Source organism: Panicum virgatum, chromosome 5K (genome assembly GCF_016808335.1).
Source record: "Panicum virgatum strain AP13 chromosome 5K, P.virgatum_v5, whole genome shotgun sequence".
NCBI classification, from domain to species: domain Eukaryota; kingdom Viridiplantae; phylum Streptophyta; class Magnoliopsida; order Poales; family Poaceae; genus Panicum; species Panicum virgatum.
The window spans coordinates 39373895-39390062 of record NC_053140.1 but is presented as its reverse complement, the minus strand read 5'-3'; the positions used below and the strand labels follow the sequence as shown (position 1 = coordinate 39390062).

General features: G+C 40.8%; 1 protein-coding gene across 1 annotated transcript; it reads left to right on the top strand.

The window, feature by feature from the left end:
• Positions 1–1597: 1597 nt before the first annotated feature.
• Positions 1598–13828, top strand: LOC120707422 (N-terminal acetyltransferase A complex auxiliary subunit NAA15-like). The gene is made up of 26 exons (XM_039992325.1): positions 1598–1810; positions 2820–2898; positions 2984–3066; positions 3158–3307; positions 3634–3749; positions 4566–4671; positions 5132–5203; positions 5317–5432; positions 6450–6582; positions 6783–6860; positions 7009–7062; positions 7167–7237; positions 7656–7710; positions 7813–7908; positions 8212–8340; positions 8714–8796; positions 8877–9107; positions 9181–9313; positions 9403–9516; positions 9660–9791; positions 11328–11384; positions 12079–12176; positions 12241–12299; positions 12376–12487; positions 12563–12663; positions 12994–13828. Exons 1-26 carry the CDS (start codon positions 1760–1762, stop codon positions 13212–13214), a joined length of 2730 nt encoding a protein of 909 aa, XP_039848259.1. The 5' UTR covers positions 1598–1759; the 3' UTR covers positions 13215–13828.
• The last annotated feature ends 2340 nt before the right edge of the window (positions 13829–16168 follow it).

Here is a 16168-nt window from a genome sequence, read left to right as displayed (position 1 = left end):
TTCTTTGCAACCACGTCGAGCCACATCACCTCAAATTCTTATCACCGTTAGATCATTTCTTTCAGTGGACATTTGTAAGGTACTATGTCCAATCCACTTATTCATGCACCCATTGATCCATTTATAAGTTACTATTTCTAATCCACTTATTCATGCACTCACTCAAGTTAATATCCATTCATCATGTCACCATGCATTACTCAAACCAGCACGCAAAATTGCTTCCCACTGACATTATACACCACTACTCAGCAATCAAAAATCATCTCCCACTCACGTTAATATCCATCAATTAAAAGTCATCTTAATGGCGCCATTGTTCTTTCAATTCCTCTCCAGCATGGTATATATGCCACTCGCTCATCCCCAGAAGCAGCACATTCCTGTTCACTGTTAGAAAAAAAATAAAGCAATGCATCCAGCTCACCCACCGCAAGTATGACGAACTCCTCTAGGCCAGCTACGACTCGCGGAGCTAGTGGCGGCGCAAGACAGCTCTGTAGAGCTGGTGGAGAGCGCAGCATTGATGGGTGACCATGAGTTGCCCTTTTTTCTAGAAGTTGTCTAACAAGATCTTCATTATTGTAACCATCCAATCAATTTCTTGAACGTCTTATATCCATGAAATGCATGTCTTATTAGTTTCTTACTTTTCTAACCAAAGAATAACTCAAAAATCTATCATTTTTCATCCAAGAGATTTCTCATATGGCTTTCAATGTAATCTCTACAAATGCACCATTAATATGAGCTTTTTTCTTTATTAAAAATCTATTTTTTTTAGCAAACTCAATCTAAGTACTTATGTGTCTTACTATGCTAAAAAACATAGCGTTTTATTTAAAGAACTATTATATTTTTATCATAGTTTATCGAAAAGCTCACTCAAATCCCGCAACAACGTGTGGAGAATCACCTAATTAAGTGAATAGTAGTGCTTGCTACAGGACTATAGGATAATTTTAAATGCATGATGGTTGTTGAAGGCATTATAAGAAAATCATATATATTAGCAGAGTTGTAGCTAAGATTTATATAGCCAACGATCTAAATATATCAAATATGTATGCACATATATATTCTAGATGACCGAAGGATGCATATTAGCAAAACCTTAGTAGTTGCATCACTTAGGGGGGCATTAATAATAGGGATGGGTTTCACGATAGTGGTTGAAAGTGAAAATAAATATAAGGATTATACTCTTCCATTCTGAAATGTAAGGACTTTGCTCAAGTTAAAGTAGTCTGAATTTGATCAAACTCTAGAAAAAAGTAATAATATTTTGAATGTCAAATAAGAATAATTAGATCCATTATGAAATATATTTTCATAATTTACTTATTTGATGTGTTAGATGTCAATATTTTTTTATAATTTTGGTTAAATTTAGAATATTTCGACTTAGAATAAATAAAAATGCAATGGAGCAGAGCTTTATGATTGGGAAAAAATCACTGTTCATGGTAGATTTGTCCTGAATAGTGTACTATCGAGGGGCACACAGCGCACGCGGCACGGCATGTTTCATGAAATCCAATTCGCTACCAGCAAAAACAAAGTATTCTTTGTAGGTCAGCCTTCCTTCCAGCGACCGAACAGACGGGGTAGGGTTCCTTGCGGCCGAAGCGGCCGCGCGCCTCTACGCCTTCCATTACACAGCCCACCCTCCACCTCGCGCCTCCAAAACCCTTCCCCCTCCTCACCCCGTCCTAGGGTTCGCGCCGCCGCGTCTCGCCGCGCCGCCCCCGCCGCAGCCATGGGGTCGTCGCTCCCGCCCAAGGAGGCCAACCTCTTCAAAGTCATCGTCGTAAGCACCCCACCTCCATCCTCCGCTCCGCCCCCACTCCTCAAATCGAGACGATCCGTTTCCCCGCGAATCTGCCTGCTCCGTGGTCTGGTTCCACTCGATTCGCAACTCTGGAGATCCGAGCTACTGCAGGAGAGTGTCTGGACGCTGGGGTTTTGCTGGTTTTGGCAGTCAGCAGTGGTAGTCAGGCCATGCTCGCGGCTCTGAGAAGCTGCCTTAGCTGGATGACTGAGTCCCTCTATAGAACAGCCGTAGGCTGTTAGCTCCAGAAGCATTGTTTGTAACACTAGTGGATTGGTTGCAGTTTGAGCCGCATGCTCATTCGTGCAGTACCATATTTGGCGATGTTTAATTATATGTGCTTAGTGTTTGGGTACTAGTGTTATCTCGCCTCGAGGACCTTATTGATTGTTCTTAAAAAATAGCATAAATATTTGAACTAAAGAGGGTTGGAGGTGCACCTAAGGGTTGTCAATTTACACCCCTAATTGATCTTAGTGACATGAGTTGATTGGACTTGATGAGGAGGTATACCTGGATTAGAATCCACTCCTTGATAGGTCAGTGTATTATGCATGTACTATATTAAGGAGTGGAGTCTGATCCTGGAAAACTGGTTTGTTGTGACATGGGCACTGAAATCCTAGCATTGTGCTTGTTTCACATTGTACAAAACCTGGATGGGCTCAAAATTTTAGCATAAGGGCCCTTTTTTAGCTTAGAGTTGAAATTGCTAAGCTGCCTCTTGGTTCTAAAACTCTGAACTAGCTATTATCCAGTTCTGATGATCTTAAGGGGATGACTTCTTACTATTTACTGAAGCCTTTATTCTACATTAGTGCTTTGGGCATTTGAGGATGCTACTCATAATGTCCTTCTACATTGCAGAGTTTTATACATATGCATGCGAAGTCTTTGAGATACCCTGCACAAGCTAGCCTATTCTGTTCTTAATTTCAGTGTGACTTTGTGTCTCTGATAGTTCCTTCTGTGATTTTTTTGTCTACAGAAATCCTATGAGACTAAGCAATATAAGAAAGGGCTTAAGGCTGCAGATTCTATATTAAAAAAATTCCCAGAGCATGGCGGTATGTTGAAAGATATGTTCTGGTTCTGTAGTTACTGTACTGCTTCCTACAATGTCTCATTCCCTCTATATTCTGTTCCTTGTAGAAACACTATCAATGAAGGGTTTGACACTAAACTGCATGGACCGAAAATCTGAAGCATATGAACTTGTTCGACGTGGTCTGAAGGTTACCATTTTGTGCAATCAATTTTGGTTTGAGTCTTTTTTCTGTTGATCATCCAAGTATCAGAACTAACATGCATTGAACATTTTTGCAGAATGATCTGAAGAGTCATGTCTGCTGGCATGTCTATGGATTACTTTACCGATCAGACAGAGAATACAGAGAAGCTATAAAATGTTACAGAAATGCTTTGAGGATTGATCCAGATAACATAGAAATTCTTCGTGACTTGTCACTTCTCCAGGTTGGTGTAATTTAACATAGTATTTGATTCCTTTCTTTTGGGACAGTGTTTTTCTTTTTGTTTTTCCTCAATGAAACTTTACCAGCTAAAATAGGCAATACTCCAATCATCAATGGCCCACTTAATGTTCTGTGCACTTCTCATTGTTCATTAATGAATGGCCAATAAGCATTTCTTTAAGACTCCTTATTTCTTCAGGATCTTATTACTGATTTTTCCATTATCATCCTTCTAAAATGTACAAAGCAATGGTGAACCAGTAATTATTGTTCCAGGATCGGACATTTTCTGACTCCGAATATGTGGATTTTCACCTTTTCTCACAGGCACAAATGAGGGACTTATCTGGTTTTGTTGAGACTAGGCAACAACTTTTGTCTTTGAAGCCAAATCACCGCATGAACTGGATTGGTTTTGCTGTTGCTCATCATTTGAATTCCAAGTATGCCACTTTCTAAGCAATGCTGATTTAAGTGCATCTTATGCGAGTAAAGATAATAGCTACTTGGCCCCGTGCTATTTTTTTTATATGTAAAACATAATTGTGAAACATAATTGTTGTTGTCTCAGCATAGCCGGTCCCAAGCCCGGGTAAAGGAGGAGGGCTGCGTTAGGTTTTGGCAAACCAGCATAAAAAATAGCCACTCTAATGGATTTGAAACCCACAAGCTTTCGGGTTTCATCTCTAGCCTACCCCAACTTGTTTGGGAAAAAAGGCTATGTTGTTGTTGTTGTTGTTGTAAAACATAATTGTGAAAGTCTAGTAACAAATATATGTTTAGGATATATATTATTCTAAACATTATTGAGTGTCCATTGCAAACAACATTGAAGTATTATTGGGTATAAACTGTGTACTGACTCTAATCTTATTAGCTCATGGCTTCCTTTGTTGCACAATTATTTGATTTCTCTGTGCCATCATTGTTCATACCCAATACTATGCTTATTTAGTCAGTTCTTTTTCCTGGTAAGTGTGTAGATAGCCTAAAGGCCCATTATTCCAGGGTTTGCCCATAAGCCCATGGCTACCTCACTTGTATATACCCTATCTCTTATAATATGAATGCACAATTTGAAAATATTTTTTTTGAACATCCAAACTTCAATTTCGTTTTGTTTATACTGAAATTTATTAGATGGACACTTTACTCATCCATTTATTTGTGATCTGCTTGCTATAACTCCCTTATGTTAAGACAAAACATGTACAGTATGGAAAGATTCATCACTTTTCTTTCTGTTCACTCACTTGTAGTTCCTCCAAGGCAATAGAAGTATTGGAGGCATATGAGGGGACACTGGAAGATGATTATCCTCCAGACAACGAGCGATATGAACACAATGAAATGCTGCTGTATAAGGTGTTTGCCGCATCTCTCTGGTGTTTCTTGGATAGGTTGCAGTTTTGCTTATTTGTATTGTTTTTTTTAAATGTATTGTGCTTCCGTATAAGTTTTTTTTCAATATTGGTTTTACATGTCTTTTTTTTGGGCAGAATATTGGTTTATATGTCTTTATGCCATCTAGATTTGTTTATTCATTGTAATTTAGTTTTAGTGTTTCGGTGTCAATATATGTCCACTATGTTGTATTTTATTCATTTGCATTACGTCCACTTATGTTTCCGCCATGCCAAGCTTATAGTCAGCACCTGATTATTTTTCTTATTTTCTTGTCTTTTGGTTCCAACACACATTATGATGAAGTTCCTTTCATTAGGCTTGCTCTTATTCAGCCATGAAGTTACGAGTTCATGTTATTCTCCTAGAATATAAATATTATATTATCCTCATAGTGATATGTAATCTTTGCTTTTTATAGATATCATTGTTTGAGGAATGTGGGATGCTAGACAGAGCCCTTGAGGAAATGCAGAAGAAGGAGAGCAAGATTGTGAGTCCTATCCTTTTGTATTATATTGCTTGTATGTGGTGGTTCTCGGGAGTCACTGAACAAGACGTCTTATTACATCTTTTGTTCCTGTTCATGTTAACTTTGTGTGCTAGGTTGACAAGCTATCGTTTAAAGAACAAATGGCATCCGTTTTGTTCAAACTTGGCCGCTTTGATGAATCTGAGAGCATTTACAGATCACTGCTTTTCATGAACCCTGATAACTACAAGTGAGTCAATTGTGTCCCCTTTTTTCCGTACATATTTTCAGCCTTAATTTTGTGCCACCGCATAAATGGGTATCAGATGACTCGTGCTGTTTCCTTGGGTATGTTATGTACTTCTGTCTATGCAACCAACCTTGCTAGAACATTTGCTATGAAAAGTTTTATCCAATATTACCTGAAGTTGGCCTAGAGTTGATTGAAGAAAATGCATAAGGTCTGACAGAAGGACTATAGGCATTACCAAAATTAGTAAGGTTGTTTTAAGCACGAACCAAACACTACCCTCTAATGTCATTTTTGTTCCCAACTTCTTATCAACTTGGATGTGTTTTTCAGCATTACTTCTTCGACCTGAGTGTTCTCTGACTAATACAGCTCTAGCAACTATGAATAAGACAGAACCCTTGTTGAATCGACTGTCTCAACCTACCAGTCGATCAATGTAAACCCGTGCAGTTGGTTGTCTGCCAAAAAAAAATTGATTAGTTCATGTTGAACAATTGAGCATATGTAGCTTATATTGGCCATGATCAAGGGCAGAGGCTTAAGTATGATTGAGATGTTCCCAACATGTTGCATGATGTTAAACCATTTCCCTACTTGGGCACACAGTATGCATATGTACCAAAGTGTATGGTTGTGGTTGTCGTTTTGTTGTATATATCGTAGGGTAGCATTCTCACCAGCGCCATTAGCACTCTTCGGGTAGAGTGAGGATGTATGTATGGACTTGATCTACCCATTGGTGTTACAATCTTCCTCTACTAGCATGAAAGAATATGCGAAGAACAATGACACAATCCTCAATCCTGTAATAAATCAAATCTGGGATTATCGTGTAAGCATGACAAAGTTTAATCTTGAAAATGTGATAATAGCTTAAGCTAAGAATTTCTTTTGCATGCTTTGAAAATACATGTATCTCTTTTCTTTCTATAACACTGTTATTGCTGGCATTATACTCATAACCTACCTTTTGTTACTGTTGTTGATTAATTAGTTCTCACTGGTTTTGCTCAGATACTTCATAGCTGTGCAAAAGTGCCTTGGCCTATACTCTGATAATGGCCAATATTCTGCTGGTGATGTTGAGCGCTTAAGCGCATTATACAACTCACTTAAAGAAAAGTATTCTTGGTCATCTGCTGTTAAGGTAAACTATGTTTAACCGCGACTTCAGATGTAGTGCTGTTTTTCTTTTTGGTATCCACTACTGAGCCTTCAACATTGGCATGCCTAATTTTATCCTATATATGCTGATAAATTGTACTTTCCCTGCATGTATTTGTAGTAAGCAGGGCATATACTTGAGAGTCTGTGAATCTAAACTTGTACATCTTCCCTTTGCAACAGCGCATCCCTCTTGATTTCCTGGAAGGTGAGAAGTTCCAGGAGGCAGCAGACAGTTATGTCAGACCTCTATTAACTAAGGTATCGTTCAGTTTGTAGTTAGTCCATATGGGGTATCCTTTTGTCGCTGTTTTCTCGTTTTCTTTGCCATACAGCTTAGTAGGTTTTCTAGTCCACATGGATTAGCTCTTTGGTAATAATCAATTGTAATGGTATCCCATTTTTTCAGGGTGTGCCTTCACTGTTTTCTGATTTAAGCCCACTGTACGAGCATCCTGGCAAGGTAACACTAGTTGCACTACGCAATATAATATCCTGTACTTCATTACTGACTATGATGTAAGTCAGAGAGCCACTTCATGTTCAAATTTTTAATCCTATTGGCAGGCAAACATACTGGAGCAGTTATTTCTTAAAATAGAAGATTCCATTAGGACTTCTGGATGCTTTCCAGGAAGGTAATCCGTAGTGCCTGACAACTGATTCATTGTTTGTTGCCCAACAATTATGTGGTGTCCTTTTGCAATGGATGAAGTACTAATATCTTGACTAGAATCCTATATGAAATGTTAAGATGGTCCTGTGAGGCAACACTTCCTAATTACATGAAAAGCAGCTTGTTGAACTTTGAAATTTTTTCACGTGTTCAGTATGGATACCAGATTTGGCAACGACTATAATGTAAAAAGTTTATAGATAGTTTTTGTCCCACTTGTCAAGCTTGTGCTTGTTTACTATCACTGTTACTTAATCTTATTGTCAAAAACTATCTTATTTCCCTAAGCAATCTTAATAAGTAATAACAAATGGAATACTGATTGTCAATAAGTGAACTTTCTTTTATTTACTATTTATTTTCCATGTCTTGCTTTGCAGCCCACAGAAGGAGCCTCCTTCCACACTATTGTGGACTTTGTTTTTGATTTCCCAGGTTTGCATTTGGCCTGCAGTTTTTAAATACATTTCTCAATTTTTTGATTGAAATATTATGGTCTCGAACAGTCATGTTTCCTTTTAATCTTATCTAATGCAGCACTATGACAGAAGAGGCCAGTATGAGATTGCTTTAAATAAAATTGATGAGGCTATATCACATACACCAACTGTCATCGATTTATATTCAGTCAAGGTTTCTCTCGCACTCATCTGAAACTTGGATTAAGTTCAGTTTAAAATGCAGTGATTTTGTTGCCTAGCAACTTTTTTGTTTGATACATTGGTCTCTCTTCTGTTAATTTATGTATATGTAGTGGCTCAGCACTGATCACAAATCAGATCGCTATATAAACTTGGCAGCATCATTATGGTTTCTTTGTCTTTTCTGTTGTATGTTAGGTTAAAGGGCTCAATTGATTATATCACATTAATCTCTTAAGTCAAAGGCACAGGCTGTTACACTAATGCCTCTGCTAATACCATGATTCCTTTTCAGGGAAAGATATTGCAGCATGCTGGCAATTTTGCTGCAGCAGCTGCATTAGCAGATGAAGCTAGGTCCATGGATCTTGCTGATCGCTATTTAAACAGCGAGTGTGTTATGCAGATGCTTCAGGCTGATCAGGTAACTAAATTAGGGTCAGTACCCTTTTTTTCTGTAACCGTATATTGCTACTAGTGCTGTTTTTGAGTGCAGGCAATTTATCAAATTGCCACTCATTCTTAAAAAATCCTCTAGATTTGTCGTGTGGAAATGATAATTTTAGGTTTACCATAAAAAAGCATTCATATTACCATAAATTGTATGATTGTTTTTCCAACATATAATTAAAGGGTAATGTGTGTATTAGAGGAATGTCAATTCAAATGCTGGGTTCAAGAGCAAGGAGGAAATAATACAGATTCTCTAGCATTCATTCGAAAAGAAAGCGCTGGAGTTTCTTGGTTTTCTATTTGCTACCTTTTTTACATTTAGCTCTTTTTCGTAACTTATGAAGGTTGGGCTGGCGGAGAAGACTGCCGTCTTGTTTACAAAAGATGGTGATCAACACAATAATCTTCATGACATGCAGTGCATGTGGTATGCGCTCTTTCCATCTGCCATCCATCTCTCATGTTCTCTTTCTATCTCTAATAACTTGATGATCTACAATACTTAAGGTATGAACTTGCTTCTGGTGAGAGTTATTTCCGTCAAGGTGATCTCGGCAGGGCCCTAAAAAATTTCTTAGCTGTTGAAAAGCATTATGCTGATATGACTGAAGATCAATTTGACTTCCATTCGTATTGCTTACGGAAAATGACACTTAGAGCATATGTTTCTATGCTGAAGTTTCAAGATCGTTTGCATGCTCATGAATACTTCCACAAGGCGGCTGCTGGAGCTATCAGGTAATCTTTGTTTCTGTTTTTTGATTGCCTAGTGCTTCCATTCAGGATATTTGGTGATACTAGCAAACTATAGGTGCTATATGAAACTACATGATTCTCCAACAAAATCTTCTACTGAGGAAAATGATGAGATGTCAAAACTACCACCTGCCCAGAGGAAGAAATTGAGGCAAAAGCAGAAGAAAGCAGAAGCACGTGCTAAAAGGGTACTTTGAGAAGCTTACCACTGTATCCTTTTCCCCCTTTAACTTGCAGTATCAATAGTTCTCTGATTTTGCACCCCATATTTCTCCAGGAGGCTGAAGAGAAACAGGAGGATGAAACAGCAACAACCAACACTTCAAAATCTGGAAAGAAACATAATGCAAGACCTGTTGATCTGGATCCACATGGTGAAAAATTAGTTCAGGTATTCATCTTCGCTACAAGGCTTATCTAATCATGTCATTTTTAACCAGTTTCGGTGGTGACAATTTGTGACAAATTCTTTGTTAAGTCGTTATCAGTGCAATCTTGAAGCTGGAACCTTTGATGCAAAATTCTTGTCTGCAGATCGAGGATCCGCTTGCAGAAGCTACGAAATACTTGAAGCTCCTGCAGAGTAACTCGTCAAGCTCATTAGAGACCCATATACTTTCATTTGAGCTCAACATGAGAAAGCAAAAGATTTTACTTGCTTTCCAGGTATATCGTTGGTTTCTATCTAATATGACATCTTTGTATGCTATGACTGTGGTCTGTTTCTCTGACTAAAAAAATCGTGAAAATGTTCCTAGCAACATCTGTATCTATGGGCCTGTTTGGTTAGGGCGAAAAAAATTTCGCGAAAAGGAAATCTTGCATGCATGAAGTATTAAATGAAGTTTATTTGCAAAACCTTTTCACAGATAGGTACAACTTTGCGAGCCGAATCTAATGAGCCTAATTAATCCACGATTAGATACAGTAGTGTTACAGTAACCATACTCTAATGATTCTCCAATCATGTGGTCAAATGCCTCACTGGCTACAGTACTGCTACAGTACCAATGATTGTGGAGGTGCTTTTGTAATTAGACTTCATTTAATATCTCTAATTAGTGGTCAAAGTTGCAAAAAGTTTTCGCGAATTTTTTTTCGCCCCCATCCAAACACGGCCTATCAATAAGTTTACAGCATCTAATTAATTTTTTTTCGCCCCCATTCACTGGTGCTAGTTACACGCTGGCTATCAATAATTATAAGTTTACAGCATCTAATTATCAACATTGTTGAGAATTGCCCAACACGCTGCCTATCAATAAGTATAAGCTTACAGCATCTAGTCATCAACATTGAAGAGAATTACCCAACACGCTGCCTGTTCTCCGATCAATGTCATTGATACTAAATATTCCAAACCATCTCCTAAGATGTGTACATGTATCAAGGAAGTGTTACATCCGTGTAAATGCTAAAAGCTGCATATTTCATTGGCAAATAGAAAGATGTGGTGAGTCCAGCCTTTTTTTTTTACAATCAGATATAGGCTAGTTGGTGATAGTAACCTCGTTGTAATATGGAAAAGTGAAACGGGTGAATCATTCTCACTTCCTGTTAAGACATTGGCATGATTCCCCGATTCCTGAGCATCATCCAGTTGAAAGCTTGTTGATTAGTATTATAATGGTTTGTTTGCGACCAATGTTCACAAGGTGGCGTTCTGTGCTCGCCTAAGCGCATAGTCGCTTGGCTTAGGGGTTCCGCCTTGCCTAGGGGGTAGGCTGTACCCTAGGCGGTGCGGGCGGGCTGGGATGGCGGCGGAGACAGGGATGGGCTGAGGGAGAGGCAGCGGAGGAGGAAGCATGGGCGGGTGCAGGCGTCAGCCTGGTCAGCGGAGGAGGCAGAGGCGAGCGGGTGGGCGGCGGCAGCCTGGGCAGTGGAGGAGGAGCAGAGAGGTGGGGAGCATCGAATGGATAAGGTGGAGCTAGGTCTAGGTAGGGTCGAGATTCGGGTTGGGCTGGTTTGACGGGCCTTCTGTTCAACTTTAGGCCCACTCATCTCCAGTTTTTCTTTTCTTTTAGAGATATTATTGATATGCATCACCGCCTAGAAAACTGCCTTGAAACGCCTAGGCTCTAGGCGACGGGTTACTGCCTGACTTTCTAGCACCTTCCCTAACATTGATTGCGACATGATCTTAATTTGTTCCATTTCGTTCGACATATGTCCTAACTCTCTGTAATCCATCTTTAATTTCAGGCAGTTAAACAGCTCATTAAATTGGATGAGAACAATCCAGACAGTCACCGCTGTTTGGTAAGCTTCCAAAATTACACCTTGCATCAAGCTCTTCATTCATGAATTATGTGACAAGTCATAAGAAGTTTCTCTTTATTCATTACACTAATGATCTAGTAACAGCTATTTAGATACCAGAGTGGAGGTTTTCCTTATGTATTTATGGGTCTGAGAACAATGCCTTGATTAGAATTGCCTCATGCCATATGAATTGGGTGTACTGATGTCGCTTTTGGTGAGCATAAGGTTGTTCATGATCTTTCGCCTGTCCACTCAAAATCAAATGCTAATAATTGTTTCTAGTGCTCAATTTCTTTGTGATATCACTTAGATTCATATAGAATTATAAGTATTTTGGTTGTCATTTTACATAAAATTCAAATGTAACTACTACTTGGAAATGGATATGATGGTGAACTGGTGAATCACCCATCCATTATGATACTGCTCTTTCTTAGAATATCTCTTGCTTAGGTGGGGTGATGGTGATGAGAGGCCACAATAGTGGTTAGTGTCATTAGTTGGTGAAAAAAGAGTTTGGAGTGAAAATGAGTTATAAGTTGTTGATGGATGACAGGCCACATTAGTGGTGTTTTTATTATATACATTAAGTTTATTATTTGTATTTTGAATACTTTAGCTGAATAATAAAAGATAAATCCCATCAAATTGTTTCATTGCTATTTATTTGCTACTTGATCTGAGTTCACAGATAAAGTTCTTCCACAAGATAAACAGTCTTCCTACTCCTGGTACTGATTCTGAGAAGCTAATTTGGAATGTCTTGGAAGCCGAACGACCAGACATAAGGTCTAATCTGATACTTGCTCGGTCAGTGTTTTTACGATTTTACTTGACTAACAAGTTGTTACAGGCAATTACATGGGAAGTCTCTCATTGAAGTAAACAGAAGTTTCCTCGAGAAACACAACGGTAACTATTCTGATGTTCTTCATTGCTATTTCCCTGATCATGATCTTACTCTTTCTTGTCAATATTTCTTTGCCAGCTTCGTTGACGCACCGAGCAGCAGCTGCTGAAATGATGTATCTCTTGGAGCCAGATAAGAAGATGGAGGCAATTAAATTAATTGAAGATTCGACAAACAATGCATCTTTAGGGTAAAGACATAAAACCTCCTCTTTTTTGTTCACCTGCTCTGTACAAATTGTTTACATTTTTCCAATTTTATGCAGAAATAATGTGCTTGGTCCTGTGAATGAATGGCAAATTCAAGATTGTATTGATGTTCACAAATTGCTGGAGACAGTCTTTGGGGACCAGAATATTGCAAATAGTAAGTTTAAACTGTTGTGCTTGTATTGTGCCACATGCTACATTGTTTTTCCTGCAATGTAGTTTTTTCCTTTCCTCAAACTGAGTGCTCATAGCCTTTGATTCTAGCATTTACATGAATACATGCCACTTGGTGCTTAATATTCCATTATTTAATTAGTACTTTTTTTGCTGCTTCCAATGTCATTCATGAGGTTTATGCTGGCACTTCCTTTGTATTTGATAGGACCATCAGTATGGTCACAATGTCAGTGCTGGATGCTCCAGGCGTAACATCTAAAGATACTGTCTATTAATCTTGCACTCAGGAATAACCATACATTTTCAACAGGTTGGAAGACACGCTGCGCAGAATATTTTCCTTACTCGACATACTTTGAAGGCGTCAAGAGTTCAATTGCAGCCTATGTTTTCGACCATAATAATCTACAAAATTCACCAGAAAATGGAATTGCCCAAAATCCTCAGTTGAAATCAAACGAGGGCGAACTAGGCGCTTTGAATGGGGCTGTGCATATTGTTGATGATCTGAGCAGCTTAAGCATCCGGTGATGCATCAAGTAGCTGCCTGGTTACATCTGGAACAGAACATATTTTAGAACTGGAGCCAGTACCCAATTGACTAAAGTGCACACAGACACAAAAGGGGGAACAAAGTGCCCTGGTTCAATTACTTGTCAGCGCATGCGCATTTCATTTGAAGAGTATATTATTGGTTGGGTGCTGAGGTCTCTTCAATGGGATTATTATCTCATTTCCAGCTTGTACCTTTTTGTTGCCATTTTGTAGACAGTGAAAGAATAACCTTTCATCCCAGATATGGTGAAGTCTGCGCCGGCGTTTGTTGCCTGGCGGCATCAGGGTGTGATGATTCATTTGAAGCAGTGGGTCATGGATTCGTTGTGTGGGTCGTTCTATTGTCTACCGCTGCTCGCTCACTCTTGTTGAACTACAAAATTTTGGCATAAAGCAGATGTATAATCTTAAACCTTTTTTTAATTTACAACATGTGTTTCGCGACAGTTTGGTGTGTCTGGGGTTGCTTTAATCCCTTTGCTTTTGTAGCTTTTGCTCGACATTGTAAATTAGTTAATCTTGAACATAGAAATTGTATTTCAGTTGTCCTAAGAAATAATGATGGATGTTGATCCTGGGTGTTTCACATATGCAACGCGTTGAGAAGCCTGCATTCACTTGTTTGATGAGAGAAGTGACTTCTTTATTACTATAATCTTAATATCTGGTGCAGTTTGTTGGTGGTGAAATCGCACTAATTTTATTATTGTCATTTTCTTTTTTTGCACGGTTTCTGTATTGGTTATTGTTTTTGTTAACATAAATAAATCTGATATAGACGCGATACGGCGTCTTCGTCAAACACACTGACACACCACTAATAAACAGAATGCAAAAGCACCACCACTTTTGAGGTTGAGGCAGTCAACTTCATTTAGGGGCCATTTTGTAGGCTTCTGCTGAGATGATTTAACCGATGAGGGCAGTCCCAACCGTCTAACTCAGCTAGTTTTTATAACATTAAATTAAATACATTGCCATGCAAGTAAAAAAGCTGAAAAAACTGTTGTGACAAGAGAGTTAATGAGGAGAGAAGAAAAGCAAAAAGTTGATGTGACAAGAGAGTTAACGAGGAGAGAAGAAAAAAGATGAAAAAACTAGGTCAAATCAGGTTTACACGAAAACTAAAATAAAATAAGATAGGATTGGAGGAAGAGAAGAGATATGATTGGATAGCAATTTCTATTGAAGAAACTATTCATCGAGGATATAGTATCTATAAGCAGTGTCTATATGACATGATAAGTATAGAAACCACTAGTAGTGTCTTGGTTGAGATTGTCCTGAAGTAAAACGAAAAACGAGCTTCATCCTTTTTTCAGGTTATTTTTGTTGATTGTCTTGTCTGTCGTAGTCTTCCTGATATAGTTATATGCACCTCTGCAATGTTTTTTTCTGAAAATATCTGCAATGTATTTTCTACAAAACAATATAATTCAAAAGAAAAAAACTTAATGTGGACATGTGGTGCGCCGTGCCCGTGCTCCCTTACAGCACAGCACGCGTCAGCAGCTTGCAGGACACAGCGGCGAACCAAACGGGCTGCCGGCGCATGTTACAGCAGCACCGGCCAGCCCCGCCGCGGCCCCCCTGCCCCCACGGTCGTTCACGTGCCCCCGGCGTGGCGGTGTCGTGACTCGTGAGGCCCAGGCCTCAGCAGTCAGCACTCGGGCCTGTTTGGTTGCTGCCTGCCAGGCAGCACCATCCGACCCCAGGCTGAGGAAATCCAACGCCTCGGATTGCTGCCAGGCAGCTTTCTCGGAGCAGCAGGACGGCCTCGCGTCGTTGGCGACAGAAGGATACGCGCCGGCGCCTCTTCTCTCTTCGGCCGCTGGCCGCTGCCGGTGGCGTGACGGTGTCAGCGCGCCCTCTCTGCGCCCGAGCGCCCTATCTCTGCGGACCCCTGGCTGGATGCTGTGCCGCGCGCCCGTCCATCGGAGTCGACCGGTGGACCGCCGGGTTCGCGTGCCATGTCGGCGCGCGCGGTCGCCGCAGGCAATAATAATTGGCGCGCATAGGGGGCGGGGAGAGCCAGAGGGTGGCCCCGGCCTGGGGCCTCACGTGCTCCCATTCCCGAGGCAGCTGCAGCAGCCTGCAGGCGCAGCTGCGCGCGCCGGCGGCCCGTGATCAGAGGAGCGAATCAATCTCGTGGCTCCCCAGGCCCGGACGGAGGCGGAGGCGGAAGCAGGAGCCGCCCCGGGATTCGCCTCGTCCCACCCGGGCCAGGGATCTTGTCGTCGTGCCGTGCCCGTGCGTCCTCGCCTTTCTCGCGGAGGCCGGGCCGAAGGCAAGGGCGAGCACGCCGACGGCGCCCCTCGCCGTCGCCGGAATGGCTTGTCTCACCAGCGCGCCCCTCGAGTGGTAGGCGTCAGGGTCAGGGATTTGTCGCGCATGTGCGCGGGCCGGGCCGGGGTGGCGCGCGCGCGAGGCGCGAGGGCCTCGATCGCTTTGTTTTTTCTTTCGTGCTCTGCCTCTGCCAGTCGCAACTGCTAGGATTTACGGAGTACTAGTAGGACACTGGTTAGTCAATCATATTCGTTTTCTATACTCCACAAGATCAGTCGAAGCACGCACATTAGATAAACTAACTAACCCTCCTTGTGGCCCTAGCTACTCCACCGGTTGATGAAGCATCTTTAATCTGTTGCCATGTCCCTTCTTGGCCCTCCCCCTCGTGACTCAGCTTGGTACCATGATGAAACAAAATCCGGAGTTGCTCAGGCCTCGAGTCCTTGACCACAGTTAAGATCCTGCACGGTCGGTCAGCCGGCCACCCCGCTCCACGCATGCTGCATGAAAGATGCACAGCATCGATCCTTACATCTGCAATTGTTTACTAGTATATTCTCATTTTGGCTGGAGGGTCGGACGACGGACGGCCTGATTCCTCATTGCATTGTATAATGCGGAGGCCTGCAGAATAGTGCCTT

Coding starts and splice junctions, on each gene's coding strand:
- LOC120707422 (XM_039992325.1), top strand. CDS start 1,760: ATGGGGTCGTCGCTCCCGCCCAAGGAGGCCAACCTCTTCAAAGTCATC. Junction 4,672..5,131: donor ATGAAATGCTGCTGTATAAG/GTGTTTGCCGCA, acceptor TGCTTTTTATAG/ATATCATTGTTTGAGGAATG. Junction 7,711..7,812: donor CTTTGTTTTTGATTTCCCAG/GTTTGCATTTGG, acceptor TATCTAATGCAG/CACTATGACAGAAGAGGCCA.